The 20,018-nt window shown below is 61.9% G+C and overlaps 1 protein-coding gene across 1 annotated transcript in view; it reads right to left on the reverse strand.

Moving 5' to 3' along the window:
• Positions 1–20,018, reverse strand: part of TMEM132C (transmembrane protein 132C) — a 161,775-nt gene that overhangs the window by 17,331 nt on the left and 124,426 nt on the right. The window contains exons 4-5 of the mRNA XM_062182825.1: positions 16,282–16,465; positions 8,757–8,900 (exon numbers count right to left, since the gene is read on the reverse strand). Coding sequence (XP_062038809.1) covers positions 8,757–8,900; positions 16,282–16,465 — 328 coding nt within the window. The remainder of the gene's footprint in view (positions 1–8,756; positions 8,901–16,281; positions 16,466–20,018) is intronic.

The following is a 20,018-nucleotide window of genomic DNA, read 5'->3' on the forward strand; positions in this document are numbered from 1 at the left end:
AAGCTGGCTGAGGTTCCAGGGGGTCCCAGGCGGGGAGGCGGAGCGGGGTCCAGGGCAGCTTGAGGCAGTCAGCCCTGGGTCTGACCGTAGCCTGCTTTTCTAACAGGCCGTGTCCCGGATTATGGCTTTGGCTGGAGCTCGCCTTCCTGCCATGTGGCTCTGGGGTTGTTGTGGTTCCTGTGAGCAGGTGGGCAGGGGAAGGAAGGCGCTGAGAGAGGCCGCCAGCCAGCAGCTCTGACAGGGGCCAGGGCACGGGGCCGAGGGCTCTGGATGCTTTTCCCAAAGCCACTCTGGCCCTTGCCGGCCCAGCCCATCCCAGATGAGCCCATTCGGCCAGGCTGCAACTTTCCAATTGCGGGCAGTGAGCAGATGGCACTGGCAAAGCTGGACAATGAGGAGAGGCCAATGCAGGCCTCCTGCAAAGCCGGAGGAAGTGGGGCGGGAGGGGGCCGGCGAGGCGGCAGCCGGCAGGGAGGGGGCGCCTCCAGAGTTCATGCCCACCCAGAACCCGGGATGGCGACCTTATTTGGAAGTGGGGTCTTTGCGATGTTATCTGTGATCAGGATGAGATCATGGTGGCCCGGGATGTGCCTTGAATGCCATGGCGGGTGTCCATCAAAGACAAGGGGGGGAGGCGAGGTGAAGATGGAGGCAGGGCCCGGAGCAATGCACCTCCCAGCCAACATCGAGGACTGTGGCAGCGCCAGGAGCCTGCGGGGGCAGGGAGATGTCCTCCCTGGAGCCCTCGGGGGTGGGGGGAGTGTAGCCCCCACCACAGCGCAACTGCAGGGGAATCGGCTTCCGCTCGAAGGCAGTGGGGGTCGTTCATTACAGCCACCCCAGGACACCGCCGCAAAGGGCCCCGGGCAGCGCTGCCCTCTGTCCACAGCCCAGCACGGCTTGGCCACGGGAGGAGAGGCCAGCCCGCCAGGGCCGCCACCGTGCTGGAGGGGGCTGCTGCCGAGTGCCCCCCGGCAGTGCTGGAATCCCGTCAACAGGGCCGGTCCGGATGCCGGCTGCTCTGCTACTGTAGCCTAGGAGACGGCAGACGACGACCACGGACGTGGGCTCTCGGTGTCAGCCTGGCCCGGCCTCAGCCACTGCAGCCGCTGGGGACCCGAACCCGCGAATACGAACGGCTCTTTCTCCACCTTTCAACTAAATTTTAGGACAGGAAGTTGGGGGAGGGTATGCAGTTGGCACAAGTGCGGAGCCGCCAGGACACGGCCCAACCTCCTGCCACGCACAGGCGGACCCCGCCACAAAGACTCGCCCGACCCAGAGGTCACAGTGCCGAGGGTGACGCCCGCCTCAGCCGAGGTCGACTCCTCGATCCTTGCTCACGACTTCTGTTGAGAGCCCAGGTCTCCAGGCCTCCCCACCCCCTGCTGCCTCTCCAGGTGTCCCTCATTGCCACTGACGCTGCAGCCCCAGGGCCCCAAACCCTCCCCAGCGCACGGCAGGTGCTCAGGGAGCAGAGCTCGGGCTCACAGCCCAAACGCCGCCGCAGTGGCCAGCGGGAGGCACCACTGCTTCCAGCCTGCTGCCAGCCTGCACCTGGGAGCGCCCGCTCTCCCTTGGTGACCTGTGGCCTCGCAGCCGGGGGGAGGGGCGGCAGGAGGGGCCAGTGGCCTGAGCCTGGCCCCGGAGGCAGCGAGAGCCTGACTCCTGCCCCACCTGGGCAGGAGGCCCCGTGGCCGTGGCTGTGTTCTCCACTCGGCAGGTCCAGCACGGCTCGGCGCCAGGGCCGGTGGGCTACCTCACTCCTGCTGTCTTCCTTCCATTTCCACTCCCGTTCCCACCGGGAAGCGTGGAAGAATCGGCCCTGCCCCGCCAGGAGCCTGCTGCAGCTGGCACAGCTGGGCTGGGCTGCAAGGGAGCCACGGGAGGCTCTGGGCGGAGGACTTCTCCCTGCAAACCGCTGATGAACAGCCCGCCACCCTCTCTGGGGAACACAGTGGCTGCCTCAGCGCCGGCCCCAGGGTGAGCCCTGCGCAGCGGGCCCACCGCGGGAGGCTAGCAGGGCCCAGCAGGCATGGGCAAGTGCATGGGCAGAGGCAGGATGGCTAGTACAGACGCGGTCCGTGAGGGTGCCCAGCCCGCCCAGGTTGTGCCGAGAGGCAGGGAGAAGAGGGCGCTCAGGGCAGCGCCCGGGCCCCTCCCCTTCCCCAGCCCCCTCCCACCTGCCTTTCTGCCCTACTCCAGTCTCCTCCCTGGGCAGGGCTGGGGCAGACCCTGGGTCTGGCAGCGCCCAGGCCCTAGATTCAGGGGTGTGTCCAGGAGACGTGTGCTGGGAGTGGCCAGAGCTTGAGTGACAGCCTCCTGGGCCCACTCTGGGACACCAGACTAGAAGCCCCTTCCTTTCTCTCCACCCTCTCCGGCTGTGTCTTTGGGAACTTCCGCTCATCAGGCACCAGGTGCCCCTCAGGTCCTCCCCCTGCGGCCGTCAGAGCTGACACACAGAATCCTGGGAGAGGAGGAGGAGGACAAAGGCAGAGGAAGGCAGGACTGGGCGGCATTCCCTAGTCTCCCTCGCTCTGCATGGGCTCCACGTGGCTGGGCAGAGGCGGGGCCTGCAGTAAGTCCCCCTCCCTCAGCTGACAGTGTAGATGCTGCCGGAGAGGACAGGGCTGCACGGTTCTCAGTGCAGGCTCAGCTCCACTCAGGGGCTGGCGCTCTGGGCCCAGATCAGTGCCCTGGGCTCCTGGTGTCGTGGCTCGGGCACCTGTATGTCCCTCGTGGTGCTTGGGTCGGCCCTTGGATCCACAGGGCACTGGTGCCAGGACCCCAGCAGATACCGAAATCCCAGGATACTCAAGTTACAACAGCACAGGGTGGGGTCTTCAAAAGTTCACGGAAGATGCGGGTCCTGATTCTCAAAACTTCCTTGCACCAAAATGAACTTGAACTTGAACTCCATCTTGGAGCCTCCTGTTCACCTGTGACCTTCGCAAACCTCTCAGACTGTCAGTCATCTGAAGATTCCTTACGACTCTTCACACGAGGCTACAGAATCGCAGCCACGCCCTGACGTGGGAGGACGGGTGATGCTGGCCGAGTCCACTCTGGGTCTTCCCTTTGCTGGTTCATTCCCCAAATGCCTGCAACAGCTAGGGCTGGGCCAGGCTGGAGCCGGGAGCCTGGAATTCCATCCGGGTCTCCCACCTGGGTGACAGGGATCCGAGCCATCCATCCTCCGCTGCTTTCCCAGGGCGTAAGGAGGGAGCTGGACTGGAAGTGGAGCAGCCAGACTGGAACTGGCGTGCATGTGGGGCGCTGGCGTCTGTGTGCTGCTGGCGGCGGCTTTACTGACCCCGGGGATCCTCTTTAACAAGTGTGTCCCGGGCCCCCACTCTGTGTCCCCACTCTGTGTGGGAGCGAGTCAGGCAGGCAGGGGCCTCTGAGCAGAGTGGGGGCAGACGGAGCACACAGTGGCCGTGAGCAGGGAGTGCCGGCACAAACACCAAACACGGGAAGGGCACGAGGATGGGGCAGAGGGACCGTCCAGGCTGAGGACTAAGGCTGAACCCTTCCTAGACCTTCGGGGGAAGAAGGTTCTGGAAGAGAATCAGTAAGAGTTAACACTTATCCAGTGCCCACTGTGTGCCGGAGTCAGCTCTAAGAGTGTGTGTGTGTGTGTGTGTGAGTTTGTGTGTGTGGCTGCATGAGTCTGAGTGTGTCTATGGGTCTGAGTGAGTCGAGTGTGTATCTGAGTGTGTGTGATTGTGTGTGTGTGTCTGTGCTTGCATGTGTGTGTGCATATGTGTGTGTGTCTGTGAGTCTGAGTGTGTGTGTGAGTCTGTGTGTGATTGTGAATGTGTGAGAGTCTGTGAGAGTCTATGAGTGTGAGTGTGTGATTGTGTGTGTCTGTGTCTGCATGTGTGTGAGTTTGTGTGTGTGGCTGCATGAGTCTGAGTGTGTCTATGGGTCTGAATGAGTCGAGTGTATATCTGAGTGTGTGTGATTGTGTGTGAGTCTGTGTGTGTGATTGTGAATGTGTGAGAGTTTGTGAGTGTGTGAGAGTCTGTGTGTGTGATTGTGAATGTGTGAGTCTGTGTGTGTATGAGAGTCTGTGCGTGTGTGAGAGTCTGACTGTGTGTGTGGACTCCTTCCCTCTGCACACCGACTGGGGAACAGAGAGCGCGCACAGCAGCCCGGCCGCAGTCACAGTTGGTGTGTGAGAGTCTGACTGTGTGTGAGTGTGTGTGTGTGAGTGAGTCTGACTGTGTGTGAGAGTCTGACTGTGCGTGTGTGTGAGTGTGTGTGTGGACTCCTTCCCTCTGCACACCGACTGGGGAACAGAGAGCGCGCACAGCAGCACGGCCGCAGTCATAGTTGGCAGACGCGTGCCGTGGCGCAGACGCAGGCCCGAGTGCCGTGAAGACCCAGCTACAGAGATCCCGAAGGAACAGAACCCCGGGTTCCAGGAATCGCCCTGCGCTCCCATGCTCCGCCTGCCCAGCAAGCGGCTCTTGAGCTGAGAGGCCGCCCCTGCTCCGAGCCGGGCCCCTGGGGTGCGCGGTGAGGAGGTGGAGCTGCCCACTCCCCAGCGAGCGGCCCTGCCATCTTCCCTCTGGGAGGAGTCACCCAGAGTGGGCAGAGATCCTGCAGTCGCTAAGAGCTGTGCTCGCTCAAGGCCCCGGAGCCCGAGGGGTGAACAGGCAGCCTGGCGGGAGGAGTGCAGCACGGCCCGGGAGGAAAGGCGGGGGCTGCCCGAGCGAGGTCACCCCGAGCCAGGCCTGCAGCCGCCCCATGCGGAAGCTGTAGCTCTGCCCTGGGATCCGTCAGGCTGGAATTGCGCCCTGGAAGTCAGACAGGACGCGCGGGGATTCAACGAGCGAACTTGCTCTAATGAAGCTATAAGCCTCAGCATCACTCATCCCACCGGGCACAGGGTCTGGAGACCTGTGGCTGCCGCAGGGGCCCTCGGGGACGGCACGTGCCAGGCTGAGGCCCGGGGAGGGGCGGCCAGGGAGCACAGGGTGGGCTAAGCCAGCGCCAGCACCACGGCGACGAGGGAGGCGCACGGCAGCCCACTGTCCCCCTCGCAAGGAGCCCACCCCGTGGCACCCTCTGCACAGCACCCTGGCTTCCCTCGGAAATGTTCTTCGCCTCTGTTATCGCCTCCTTCCTGGGTGGTTCCACGGGGCCAGAGCCCTCGCCCGCCCACTCCGGCTGCACCCTCGACAGGGGAACGGTGCCTCGGAAGCAGCCGTTAAATCCTCGCCGAATCAAGCCGTTAAATCCTCGCCGAATCAACCGACATCCATCGGCCGAATGTGTGGAACAGTCGTCCCCTGTGCAGTCCCACGACTCCTACCCGTGCGCAGACACGCGTGCTCCCTGCATGCCGCCCCTCGCCCGGCCGTTTCCAGTGCCCCAGTCACGGGGATTCCTGAGGCACCAGAGGTGACAGGTGGGACAGGCACGGTGAGAGAAGGAAGTGGCCTCTTGACGCCAAACTCACCGTGACCCAGAGACTTTGTATGTGAGCAGACATGTATGTACACACGTGTGGACGTGATCAGATGAGCACGGAGCAGGTTGTTAACACTGATTGCCTGAGGGCTGGAGAAGCATGCTGTAGTATGCGTGGGCATGTGTCTGTACATGTGTGTGCGTGTAGGTGTGCCTGTGTACATGCGTGTGTGTGTGTAGACTCTGCGAGCACGATGTGGCCAATGCTTCCGTGGGTGACTTCTGCGCGCACTCCGTGGTGCTGCCACGTAAAAGGTCCAGGTTCCCTAGGCCAAGGGTTCCTCTTGTAATAGCGGCTACATGGGCGAGTGCTACCGGGCCTCCCTCACAACCTCGGGGGGCCCCAGAGGGACCACCCGCTTCATGGCTGCCCTGGGTGATGGTCTGCACCAGGGTGAGATCTGAGAGCCTGGCAGACAGGTCCAGTGCCTGCCTCCAACCCCCGATGGCCCCGCTGCAGCATGGGCTCTGACTAATGTCCAGGTACCCCCCCGCCCCCACCCCCGGCCTCGTCAGCCTCCGGCCGCACCTGGTCCCGGGGACAGGGCCCAAGGGTGCTGTGCACCTGCTCAGCTCCTGCTGACTGGGACTTCACACCGCTCTGCTGGCTGCCTGGGGAGCCGGCTCTGGATTCATTTCAGGAGGCAATTTTCCGTTGGAATGCATTTATTTCCCTAAAGACCCTGATTATATTCCTGGAAATATTAGTAATGGGCTCCCTGTCAGGATCATTTAGCGGGAGCTAAGGGCTGCTCTGTGCACACCTGGATGGAGTTTGTTTCTGGGTTCTGTTTCTTTGTGATTTCTGTAAGCCGGGCTCTTCACTGCCACGGGAGGCACCAGGGCTGGAGGCAGCCTCGCCAGGCAGGACGGAGGCCAGGTGTCTGCGAGGACCTGTGAGTTGTTCAGCACCGGGAATGCAGCCAGTGTGGGGCAGGGCTGTGGCAGGGGGTGAGGCTGCTGTCGTGGGGTGCCAGGTGTAGCCGCAGCCTGCAGCGCTGGCATCCCATACCACGGCACTGGCTGAATCCCAGCTGCTCCACTTCCACTCCAGCTCCCTGCTGATGGCCTGGGAAAGCAGCAGAAGACGGCCCACGTGTCGGGTCAGAGGAGACTTGGATGGAGCTCCAGGCTCCTGGCTTTTGGCCTGGCCCAGCTCCAGCTGTTGTGGCCATCTGGGGAGTGAATCAGCGATGGGAGATCTCTCTCTCTTTGTGCCAATCTGCCTTTCCAATAAATAAAATTAATCATCAAAGAACAGAAAGGGGGCTGGCCTGGACGGAGCTGTGCAAGTGAAAGCCACGCCCATTCCCAAGGCTGCGTGTAGAAAACGCTACACGGCTTACACGGAGAGATGACGCCATGTTTCGTACAATGGGTTAAACGCAACACGCTATGAAGTCGTCCAGGGTACTGGTGCAGTAATTCAGGCGCACTTGGGGCCTGCACCTCCTGTCTCAGAGTGCCTGGGGGCGAGGGCCAGCTCTGCTCCCCACTCCAGCTCCCTGCTAGCGACAGCCCACGTAACGGGGGCCCCTGCCGACAAGTGGGACAGCAATAGTGCCAAGGCCGCGGCGCCGCGAGCACCGGGCTCACTGCCGCTCTGCCTGCATGGTGAGAAGCTGGGGCCTGGACTGCGGTGGGCACCGCCTCATGTGCCAGGATCAGCAACCAGCTGTCCCCGGTTTTCCGTCATGAACGAACACTACAGCATGCCTGCAGAGCGCGTTTCCCGTCAGGAATCGGTGGTGACCAAGGCTGCCCGGCGTGGCCTCAGCCAAGGGCAGTGGGGCAGGCAGGCCACAGGCAGTGCACGGCTCCCCAGCCCTACAAACACGGGAGTCCTGCTGCTGGCAATGGTGAGGGAGGTGAGCCAGGCCCAGGGAGAGGACCGGTGCGTGACTCGGTGACGCGGGTGTCCTGCCGCGCAGAGTGCTGGCTACGGAGAGACGGCGGCAGCACTGCAGGGTCCTGGTGCAGGCAGACACATTGCAGGTGCACACTGGGAGAAGCCCCCGGGTCTGCTACACAGCATGGCAGGCGCAGCTGTCACAAAATGTTAGTCCCCTGAGATCGCCCGGGGGGAGGACTTCAGCGTTCTTACGTGGGAAAGAAAGCTCAGATAATGTCAAGGTCATGAGCTGGAGGCCACACCCCCTCACTGTGTTGCTGTGTTCACCTGCCCGTCAATCAGGCGACGGCCCCCCAGAAGTGCCTCCTCTCACCCGGGACCTGGGGGTGGGCCCACGTAAACACCCCCGATTTTCTAAGCTCACAAAAAGCCAGGGCGAACGAAGCGCTCTCTCTCCTTGTGGACTCAGAACGAGCGGAGCAGGCCATGGCGATGCCCCTCCCCCGCCCTCGCCCCAAAGCCCTCACGCGCCTGTGTCCCATCTCACCTGTGGCTGAAGTTCATGGCCCCGCACGTCGTGTCTGCGCCTGTACTTAGAGCTCTGCTCCAGCACAGGCGAGAGTCTGGAACCCTAACGCAGGCCGACCAGCCACGACCCCTCCCCGCACAGAGGAAGCAGGAGGCAGGGCCCGTGCTCACCAGCTCGCTGAGCAACGCACACATTTCACAACGACGAGCACACGGTAGAGAGGGAGGGGGAAGGGAAGGGGAGGGAGGGGAGGAGGGAGAGGAGGAAGTCCAGACACGGCCACGTCAGCCGATGCCACCACAGAGAAGTCCAGACACGGCCACGTCAGCCGACGCCACCACAGAGAAGTCCAGACACGGCCACGTCAGCCGACGCTACCACAGAGAAGTCCAGACACGGCCACGTCAGCCGACGCCACCACAGAGAAGTCCAGACACGGCCACGTCAGCCGACGCTACCACAGAGAAGTCCAGACACGGCCACATCAGCCGACACCACAGAGAAGTCCAGACACGGCCACGTCAGCTGACACCACCACAGAGAAGTCCAGACACGGCCACGTCAGCCGACGCCACCACGGAGAAGTCCAGACACGGCCACGTCAGCCGACGCCACCACAGACCCAAGTGGAAGCCTGGAGTGCAGCAGCTGGAGGCGTGATGCGTGCGCCCCGACCAGGAAGCCCTTACTGCAGCATGGGCTCTCCTTGTGAGTGCAAGGCCCAGGCCCCATCCCCAGGGTCCCGGCAGCCTCGAGTCCCCATGGTCCTAGCAGCCCCCCGAGTCCCCATGGTCCCGGAAGCCCCCCAGGTCCCCACAGTCCCAGTAGCCCCTCCCCCCCCGAGTCCCCATGGTCCCAGCAGCTTCATGGCGGGGGTGGGGTGGGGGTGGCTCTTACCTTGATGACGTCCTCGTCCGTGGACACGCACTCCACCAACTCCGAGATGTCGCTCACGGCTCCGCTCTCCTCCACGGACACCACCCTGACGGGCAAGGTGACCGTCTTCCCCGTGAGCATGGCCGTGTTCAGGATCTCCGTGTCCTGCCAAGGAAGCACACAGCCTTGTCAAGGGAGATGCGGCTCCCCAGGGCGCGGGGGCTCCTGGGGCGGCCGTGTCACACGGCCCTGGCTGAGACGCGCGGAGCATTCGTCTAAGGAAGTCGGCAGCCACTTCCCAAGAATGTTCCAGAAGCGAGCTCTAGTTTAGGAGGCTCCTCTTAGCTCCCGACAACCATAAAACGTGTGTTCTCTCTGTGGCTGGAACCACACAGAAGTCGCACACGCAGCTGGGTGTTGGCTGAAAACCAAGGCTTGCAGACTTGCCAAAGGCCGTGTGCCAGGGTGGTGATGCCCTCCCCCGCCCCACAAGCGGTAGCCATGTTCTGACCACCACACCTGTGAACCTCAGCTGACGTGGTGAGAGGGGCTTCCCAGATGTGGCTGGGCTAAGGGTCTTGGGTGACCTGGGAGGACCCAGTGTGGCTGCAAGGTTTGCACACGACAGGGGCCGTGGTCAGAGCCCCAGAATGAGGTCACAGAGACGTGGCCGTGGGCCGAGCGACATAGCAATGGGTGGGGGGCTTTTTTCTGCCAGGGCTGTTGGGATATTTAGGTGATTCGTGGGCCACACAAAATGATCAACTGAAAAATTACTCCTCTGTAGATCGACTGAATTCTGAGTGCCGCCTGCGGCTGCCTTGGCAGAACCAGGCATCGCCCACACTTGCCCTAGAAGCTGGAAAAGGCAGGGTTTCACCCGGGCACATCCATGGCACATGGCCCCGGCAGCATGGAGCCCCAGCCCCTCCCTTGTGCAGGGACGTGTTTGTGCTCCCCTGTCACAGATACAGGAAGGCACGGGGGTGGGGGTGGACTCTGGACACGCCCAGGAAGCTGTGCCAGGGCCTCCTCCAGGCTGCCTTCCAGGATCCTGCAAACAGGAGATGGAGCCACTTCCCTGCTGAGTCACTGCTCAAGGTTCAAGTGTCAGCGGGATCCTGATGGGGACAGAGTGACAGACAAGCCCGCGGAGACTGGTTCCGCCAGGTGTTTTAAAACATCAGGCTCCTCTTCCCTGGCGTGACAGTCGTCCACCTGCACCAGCGAGCTGTCGTCTTCTTCCCCTGGGGCCTGCCACGCTTCGGCCGTGGACAGCGACCACCGGGGCCTTCGCAGTGCAATTTCACTAAGCAGACTGTTCCCACCTGGTGGCCCAGGAGGGGCCCCGCCACACAGCTGGGGGGACGTCACCTCGCCCTGTTCTAGATTCCTCATCACGCCCCACGAGCGGTGTGCAGTGGCGGCAGAAGTGCCTCTGCTGAGTCAGCAGGCGGCCGCCTGCGTAGCCCTTCCCTTCCTGACCGCGGCCTGCGGACGGCGCCAGCTTGGGCCGGGGGCTGCCGGGGGAGGGCAGAGAGGACCTGGTGCACTCAGCCAGGGTGCAGGCGAGCAGGCCGGCAGGACGCAGAGGCCCAGCCTCGCTCAGATGCCCGTGGCTGCCATCGGCACTGCTGGCCTCCCCAGGGCCGCAGGACCCCCGGGGCAGACGCCAGGGATGCCACGGGAGACCCCAGGCCCACCTTCGGGAGCACACAGGGAGTGCGCTCAGAGTTCTGTCCTTGAAGCTTCCCTCTTGGGGTGGGCTCTGGCTAACGGCTTCATTAGAGCCACACACGCCCTCGTGGGTTAGCTGTGATCAGCATTCTGCTGGCTGCTCTGTCTCTCTCTCTCTCTCTTTCACACACACACACACACACATACAAACCCCGCCCTGCCTCACTCGCTCTACCCCTAACCTGGTTACCTAGACTGAGGCTGCCTGGACACCAGTTACCACCGACCACGACTGATCTTCCAGGGGCTACAGCCGGGAAACAACAGGCGGAAAGGTGGCCGGCCCATGGGAGGGCACAGGACTCGCTGTCCTGACTGGCAACTGTGCCCACTGCTCTTCACCTGGGGGCCTTGGGGCCTGGAAGCCCGGAATCCTCTCCGGATCACACTGCTCACATCCGGGAATCCTCACTTCCTCACCTTACGGGTTAGAGGCTGGGCTACGTGCTCTTGAGCAGACTTTGTGCCCATCAAATCCTAGACACCTGTCTTAGCCCATCTGGGCTGTGACAAAACACCGCACACCGGGCACAAACAGCAGAACCTGGCTTCTCCCTGCTCTCAGACGGGATGTTCAAGATCAAGATCCAGTGTCTGCCGAGGGCGGAGAAGTAAAGATCTGTGCCTCTGTGTGGCTGTACGTGTGCCTGTGCCTGTGGCTGTGTGTGCCTGTGGCTGTGTGCCTGTACAACTGTGTGTGTGTGCCTGTGGCTGTGTGCCTATGTGTGTGCCTGTACAACTGTGTGACTGTATGTGTGTGTTCATGTGTGTGTACCCAAGGAGGTGCTTTTGAGTGCAGCTGTGTGCACACAGGTGCCTGTGTCTGTGTTCCCTTATGTGTGCGCCCGTGTGTGCCTGTGAGTGCCCACATGTGTCACTGACGTTACAGACACAGGACCCTCTGTGGCCGGTCTCACCTCCCGAGTGCCCTGCAGGTGGAGACCGCGCACAGCGCGACACCCAGCACAGACAAACACGTTGTTCTCGGAAACCTGCCCAAGCCCCGATGTGCAGCACCACCGGCTGGGAGCAGACGCTGCTCCTTCCTCCTGTGGCCAGGCCTGGGCTACAGCTGCCTCCTACCCCAGACCCCTCTGGTGTCAGCTCAGCCTCGCAGGGGCAGGCCTCCCTGGAGCCTCACGGTGTCCGGGCCCTATGGCCTGCAGCAGCCCAGAACACAGCATCTCTCAGAGCCACCGCAGAGCCTGAGACAGGCGGGCACGACTCTGACTCGGGAGCTTTGTCTTATTAAACGCTGCCTCTCTCCTGCTCCGAGCTCTGTCCCTCCACCCCCTCTGCCATAAATCACAGCGCCATTCTATTTCACGAAAAAGAGTCCACACACAGGGCACCGTAAATCACAGTCATTTCAGATTTGGAAAAGGCCCAGACCTCTGAGAAAACACACCCTGTTGTTTGATTTGGCCTCATAAATGTAAATTGGTCTGGCCGCTTTCTGGAGAAATCGTATTTTAAATTTTTAAATAAATAAAGAGCACAGAATTGCTTCGGGCATGTTGAGAAGACTCAGGGTGTGAGCCGACTGAAATGTCGGGGGGGGGGCGGCAGGCCGTGGAGAGGGGCAGGTGCCCCCGGAATGGGTGTGGACTGCCCCCAGGGCTCCTGTGCAAGGCCGAACAGAGCGGGAGGAGTAGCATATCCTGGGGGTGGAATATTATGCAGCCATCAAAAGGGAGGGAGAGCTGACACAGGCAACACCGCGGCCGGGTCATGAACACATGACACTGCGTGAATGGGGGGCACAGAAGCCACCCATCACAGGGAGTACACAGAGCACACAGACCCGCGGCTACAGGAGCCACTGAAGCCGCCCATCACGGGGAGTACACAGACCTGAGGCTGCAGGAGCCACAGCGCTGGTGTCCTGGGCTAGGGGAGACAAGACCGGCAATGTCGGCTGAGGGAGCTTCCTTGGGGCATGAGAATGTTCCAGAACGGGATCTGGGAGCTGGGTGTGTGTGAAGAACCAAGGACTTCTGTGCTTTAAAACAACACAGTGCACATCCTGTGCCTCCTACCTCATGACAGAATCTCAACATCATAGCAGAGGGGGAGAGGGAGAGACTGTTCCGGGGACAGGGCCAGCACGTGGTGGACGCCGTCCACTCTTCCTGGCCTCTGACCGGGCACGGCGTGGCTCAGGCCTCGTGCTGCTCCCCTGCCCCCGAGCCCTCTTTGGTTCTGTCACCTGCCGGCCACCATGGCCTCCCACTGAGTGGCACAGCACCATGTCTGGGGATGCTACTCCCGCTGCCGGGGACTCCACCCACCCCTCGGGCCCTGTGGTCCCCCCGCCCCAGCTCTCTGAACAGAGAATTCCCCGTGGCTCTTGTCACCCATGAGGCTCCACGGTGCCCCCGGGTGCCTGGCACAAGGGCTCCCCCTTGCACTTGCTCTACACATGTGTGGGCAAAGGATGGAAAACAGACACCGTGTGTGTCTTTCTGGTTTGCCAGATTTTGTAGAGAATCTGGGGCGCGGGGCTTTCTGAAGATGGCCTCAAATCAGCAAGAGGGACCTAGGCCTGCTTCCCGCGGGAGCGCAGCCCAGGCCCTGGGTGGCGTCGTGGCCTGACAGTGCCAGCCTTGCAAACGAGGCCAGGCCCCGCTCTTGGCCTGGAGCCCACAGTCCAGGCAACGTGCCTGTGCAGGAGCCAGCAGCCAAGGCCCACCCTGGCCCCCACCTGGCCGGTGCCGGCACTGCAACAGAGAGTGTGAAGGGGGCAGAGACCCCAAGAACGGCGGCGCTGGCTTGCTGCCGCCCATTGGAAAGGTGAGTTCCAGCACGGCGAGGGATGGCTGGCGTCCGCACGTCGGATCAGGGGTGGGAGGTTACTCCCGCTGCTGCTCTGGCTGGATGCAGTCTGTGCCCCTCTAGTTGGTAGGGTCTGACCATCTGCCCTGTGTGCAGCGTGCAAATGGGCGGTGGGAGATTCTCAACTCTCCTGCTGCCCTCTCAGTGACCGTGATGCCCCCGGATCCCTCGGGAGTGGTCCAGCAATGATCTTGTACCGAGACTCTTCCTTGGGTCTCCTTGGGGACCCTGCAAGGTCGGAATGCCGACATGATCCGTGTGGCTTTCAGCCGCCGGGAACTGTGCTGACGGCGTTTGTCACCTTGAGGTAACCACGAGCCCGTTCCTCCTCCCCCGGCAGTGCGGGGTTTGTGCATCAGCTACCGCGGGGGGAGCGCGGACTCCTGATGGTAACCACTCAGCAGAGGAGTCCTGGGGAGCGGAACTCCTCTCCGACGACCGCCAAGCAAGCTCTCGCTCCCTGGGGACGCGTGCTGACAGCTGTGCGGGCCAGCAGTCACAGGCCAGTGATTCTGCGCCGTGTCACTGCGGGGAAACCCAGCTCCCAGCTCATTTACTTCCAATTCCTTCTCAGTGCAAACCGGGGTGCAGGAGATGGTCTCCACTGACCCGTTAATGAGCTTCTAACACAAGATGGAGAATCCATTCCACAACGCGCACTTCAAGCCGGAAAGCGACTCAGCCTGAGCAGGCGCCGTCTTCACGGCGGCCAGGGAGGAGCCTGAGCACGCACGGTCCTCGGGGCTGCGCGGAGCGAGTGGCGTCGACGTCCCTGAGAAATGTCGAGGCACTGAGGAGGGGACCTTAACTCGAGTCCCCGAGTCACCACGCCTGCACCATGCTTCGTGTGTCGTCAGCGCACCCCGGCCATGCTGAACCACACGGGCCTGCCGGGGCTGGTCTGCAGTGGGAGCCTGCTGGACAGGGGCCGTGAACCCCCGAGAGGAGCCGGGCTGGTGTCCACCCGCAGTCAGGTCTGAGGGACTGCACTGACCGCGCCAGGGCACTGGCGTTTCAGAGAGAATTCCCTCCACCAGGGGCGCCAGCCTGCAGGGCCTCTGAGTGAACCGCGTGAGCTCACAGAAGGGGTTCTGGGGACCCTCAAATTGCAGAGAGCATCTACCAAGTGGGGCCTGGGCAGTGGGCACAGGAAGCAGTTCTGGGTAACTCAGTCCAAGCGGGGATTTTCTGGGAGGATCTCTGGGGTCCAGATGGGTGTGAGAAACGGCCGTGATGTATTTTCATACAAGACTCAGCCTAGCCTCGGTGCGGCCGTGACACCAGGCCCCAGCAGCAGGGGGACAGAGGCTGGGGACCAAAGTGGGTCAGCTGGGCTTGCTCTGCAAACCGTGCACCACGTGCTGGCTTCGTGAGGTTCAGCAACGCTGTCATCTGTACACGGGCGCTCGCGTCTCAGTTCCTGGAGCCCCGATGACACCACAGGGTGACTCCCCCTCCCTGGCCTCCACCTGCCCAGCGACCGCCGCCCGTCACCCTCCCTCACCCGGCCGAGGCGCCATGCGGGGTCTGGACTGTGACTCCCAAGTTGTTCAGCCAGCCGGAAGCTGGGGGAGGAGCCTCTGCAAGGCGGGGATAAAAGCAGCCGGGTTCTGAAGCGGTGCCTACTTCCACCTGCTGCTGCTCACTGCCCTGCAGGCCAGGGATTGAGCCAATCAACACCTGGCCTCCTGCTTCCGGGCCCACCCTTGGTGGGTGGGTGGTCTCGGCTGGGCTGATTTCCCACCTGGGGAATGTGCTGGGCGTCAGGGCTGCCCTACGTCTGTGGGGAAACGCCGACGAGTGACCGCCCACAGCTGTCTGGCGTCCTCGTGTCTCACCAGCCCAGGGCGCAGCTTGGGGGGTGCCACACCCCCAGCTCCTCGGTCTCCCAGGCACTGCCTGGTGGTGGCTTGGGCAGGACCACAGCCAGGGACCCAGACCTTCCCTTCTGGGGCCAGAGGCGTGGGCAGGACCGGAGGGCCACTCAGAATCACTGGGCTGGACCCAGCTACTGCCACTGTAGCTGCTGGCCCAGAGGCCTCCCCTCTCAGCGTGGCCCCTCCAATCTGTCACACGGCCTGTGACTCTGTGACACTAACTATGGCTTAGAAGCCCAGAAAGTGCCCCGCCCCCTAGAGGCAGAGGGGGGACACACACCATGTCACTGTTCCACCTGCCACCTGCGAAACAGGGTTAACCCCGCTCAGGAGCCCTGGGAGGTCAAACAGGCCAGAGCTCCGACTCAACCCTGGTAAGTGAACGCCATTACCGCTACGCAGGTGTACGATTCCCCACAGCCCGCACGTGGTCTCAGCATCTCCAGCGCTCCGAAGGCCCCAGCTGCAATTAATCTCTGCTCCGACCTCAGGCCCCAGGCAATCACGCGTCGGCTCTGTCTCTATAGACCGCTGTTCTAGAAGCCTCATTTAGACGGGATCCTATACAACACAATTTTTGCGAGCCTGGCTTCTTCGGTCCCAGGTGTTCAGTGCCTCCACAGTTTTTCTTCTTCCTGATGAGCAGTGTTCTAGGGTCTGGCCACACCACAGCCAGCCTCTTCTTCCACCAGCTCAGGGGCAGAGACCGGCTCCAGCCTCTGGAGAGGGTAACCGTGGCTTTAGCTCTCCCACGAGCCCGAGCGGGCTGCTGGGCTGTCCGACGCTGCGTGCCTGACGTGTGGGGAAGGGGGACACTGTTTTCTCACGACTGTTGTGTCGTCTCATGTTACAGCCGCACCGCCAGTGCCCACAGGTCCCGCTGCCTCCCCACTGGCGCCACCACACCTCCTGCCGCAGGCAGAGAAGAACTAGAACAGACTCAAAGAAGAGCTCAGTCGGCTACGACGCATGTGGATGCTGGGACCCGGCGAGGGTCACGGGAGCTCCGACAGCCTGGGTCAGGGACACAGAGCCGCTTCCAGGGTGCAGGAACACAGGGAACTTCAGACAACGGCGGCCACTGACGGCCATCTTACCATGGCCAAGGGGACGATGCCAGCCAGGTCCTTCTGGCTGACGAAGATCTCCGAGACGGCGACGTCGGTGGGCGCTCGGCCCGGGTACTCCAGCTGCCAGGTGATGGGCTGGGTGCCCGACAGGCTGCTGAAGCTGGTGATTTCAAAGTTGAGCTGCGCGACCTCGCTGAAGGGACTGCTGCTTCTGGAAGGGAGAGAGGAACACGCTTCAGCCGGCTCTGACCTCGAGACGCGTCCCTCGCTCCCTCCCCTGCCCCCAAGTGTCCCCAGAGTATAGGACCAAGGAGCCGCTCTGGGGGGCACCCGGGCTCAGATGCAGCAGCCCGTACACAAGTTAAGAAGCTTTAGGTTAGGGTTAGGGTGTTAGGGTTAGGGAGCTAGGGGGCTAGGGTTAGGGTGTTAGGATTAGGGGGTTAGGGTTAGGGTGTTAGGGGTTAGGGTTAGGGTGTTAGTGTTAGGGTCAGGGTCAAGGTCAGGATTATGTAACACACAAGCGGTGCTGATGCGGCCCTTGGAGTACTTTTTCATTACTATTCTTACAAAGAGTTAACCCAGTTTACCAGACACTCGCAGTAGAGACCCAGATGGCCTCTGGGGCACACAGACCTCTTTCAAGCTCAGCCTCACAGGTGTGTCACCCATGTTATCCTCCAGCCCCTGTGGCAGGTCCCACTCTCTCACAGGAGCTGAGTGGCTAAGCCGCATCCCCAGGTTCCACTGTGCCAGGTGTGCCCACTGGGGACCTGGTCACAGCGCGGGGTCAGGATCTGCAGCTGGGATTTCCGGGTGAACTTGTGTCGCGGTTCTGGGGGGCAGCTGAGGGGTGCTCCTGGTGTCCAGGCCCTCGTGCTGTTCCCTAAGAGCTGGCAGTGCCATTTCCAGCCCTGTCCTCGGTGAGCCTGGCTGTTTCTCTTGTTTGTGCTGCGCTGGACTGCTTGGCCAGGGCAGTTCTGCTAAGAATCTGACCAAGAGCGCGCCTAGGGAAGAGTTCAGGAACTGTGCCTGTAGCCAGCTCACCCCGCTGAGCTTGAGAACAAACTCCTGGCTTAGCAGATGATGGATGGAGGCCCAGAAAGGGAAGACGACTTGTCTGCCACACAGCTCGCCGGTGGCGGAGTCACCATGACAGTGGCAGCCCCACTTCCTCCCCGAAGGAGGCTGGGGTCAGAGATGGCATCACAGGTACCTAGGGACTCTGAGGCACTCATAGCAGAGCCTGGGCCACCTGCGTGCATGCTGTCTGTGGCTGCTTTCCTGTTAACAAAGCATAGCTGTGGTGCAGTGGGTTAGGCTCCGACTGGCAACGCCAGCATCCACATTGCAGCGCTGGTTTGAGTCCTGCCTGCTCTGCTTCAGATCCAGCCCCTAACATACCTGGGAAAGCAGCAGGTCACGACCCAAGCAAGGACTTGGGCCCCTGCCACGTGGGAGAGCCCCTTGGAGCTCCTGGCTCCTGGCTGTGGTGTGGCCCAGCCCAGGCTGAGTGGCCATCTGGGGTGTGAACCGGCAGATGGAACATCCAGGCCTTTCGAATAAGTCAATGGCACTTCCTTCTTCTTCTTCTTCTTTTTTTTTTTTTTAAAGACTGCATCGACATGGTCAAATTCCCAGTACCCTGAGTCCTTTTTTCTAAAAGATTTATTTATTAATTTGAAAGTCAGAGTTACACAGAGAGAGAGCGAGAGGTCTTCCACCTGCTGCTTCACTTCCCAATTGGCTGCAACGGCCAGAGCTGCGCCGCTCCGAAGCCCGGAGCCAGGAGCTTCCTCCAGGTCTCCCACGTGGGTGCAGGGGCACAAGGACTTGGGCCATCTTCTACTGCTTTCCCAGGCCATAGCAGAGAGCTGGATCAGAAGTGGAGCAGCCGGGAGTCCAATTGGCGCCCATATGGGATGCCAGCACTGCAGGTGGTGGCTTTACCCACTACGCCACAGCGCCGGCCCCATCTTCTTCTTTTTTTTTCCGGCACAGTTTAGCAGGTGCATCAGGTGAGGATATCCTGCAAAGCCAACAGCATTCACTCCCTGGAATCCTGCAGAAGTCTGACAGCGCCTGTGGCAGAAAGTGGGAAGGAGCTGGCTTTCCAGGGCTGTGGACTTGGCAGAGCCGATGCTGCTGGGAACGAGGAAGGCGGCAGTCTAAGGACGCCGGCGTTGCAGGCGGCCCAGGATCCCGTGAGCTTTTCCTCCAGTGCCCCTGGCCTGCGTGTGCGGACGCATCTCAGGCGCCTCCTAGGACGGCTGCTTGTTTGCAGGCAAATCCAAGGGGTTTTTCACCGCATGCAACAAAGACCAAACACGCCTGGAAGCTGCCTCCCACGCACGCACTGGCCCTGAGAGCGGGGGAGAGCAGTGGGGAGTCCCTCCCTGTGCCGGGGTGTCCGTGGGCTGCAGGTGCACCCCATCTCCAGGGCTCACCATTCTCCACCCCACGCTCCCTGCTGCTCGGTGGTGGGGGCAGGGAGCCGCGGCAGGCTTGCGGCACCCACCAGAGCACTGGGACTCATGAATCTTCGTTAATTCTCTGGGCAGGGAGTAGGACCCAGGGAATCACGATTGATGAGATGCCACGGATCTGTCTGGCTGGGAAAAGAAACCCAAGGTCCAGACCGTCGAGCCCTGGGCTGCAAACGTCAAGAGTGAGTTACGGCTCCTGGGGAGTGAGGGCCAGGTGCCGGTCGCCTCTAGCGCTTCCACACTGGGAGGGGCGCTCTCCACGCGGCAGCCGGAGCCTTCAGGGTGGAGCCTGCTCTACACGGTGCCGTCTGCGAATTTCTCCCACAACTCTCAGGCCGGCCCCCACCACGGGTTCAGACACGCCTTCTTCCTTCTGTGGTTTAATCTTGTCAGCAAGAATACGTGGCCCCGGTGTCTCCTTGTCACAGCAGAGCTGGCACGGCCACACCCACGGGGATGTCCAGGAGCTGTTTGGCTACCTGACTGGCTGCACTCAGCAACGACTCACTTTCTCTAGTGCTGGACGTGGCAAAAACCCAATGGTCCGAAGCCTGCCTGAGCCCGAGAGGGATGCCCGGGAGCCTCGAACCCTGGAAACATCCCTGCTCTGGCACACTGCTGTGACACGGGCAGCTCCACACGACATGTGAGCGACACGGGCCGCCCAGTGGCACTGTCCCCGAGGAATGGGAAAGGCAGGAGTGAAGGGAAGGGGGGCGGAGGGCAGGGCCAGGGCGCCCACATGGGTGCCCGTGCGGAGTCAGGATTCCTGTGTGGACATTCAGAGATGCAGGGTATAGGTCCTGGCTACCAGAGGCGGCGGCTGGGTGATGTGCACGGCTCCACCTCATTTTCTCTCTTTGCAAAGTGGGGGAGCCAATTCCTCCCATTCCACGCAGCTGATATGGGGGCTAAACACATGAACACGTGAGTCTAAAGCATGCATCCATACATGTTAGCTGCTGGTTTTAGCCAACTGGACACCACATTCATGCCTGGTGACCTCAGGGCTGGCTGCTAATGCCACAGCTCAGACACACCCTGCCAGGCCAGGCCAGGCCAGGGGCTGCCCAGGAATGAGCCACAGCAGAGACAAGGGCTCACTCCCGGCCATCGTGAGCCAGGGCCCCTGAGCCCCTGGATCCACACACAGCACCTCTACTCAGCCCTGTCTCCATCAGACAGATGCCGTGACGCACAGCATGCTGGCAGGCAGAGCCAAGGAAGAAGAAACCGGTGTGCAACTCTGCAGCCAGCGCCGCGCCACGTCTCGGAGCAGAC

The sequence above is a fragment of the Lepus europaeus genome, chromosome 23 (genome assembly GCF_033115175.1).
Source record: "Lepus europaeus isolate LE1 chromosome 23, mLepTim1.pri, whole genome shotgun sequence".
Classification (NCBI taxonomy): domain Eukaryota; kingdom Metazoa; phylum Chordata; class Mammalia; order Lagomorpha; family Leporidae; genus Lepus; species Lepus europaeus.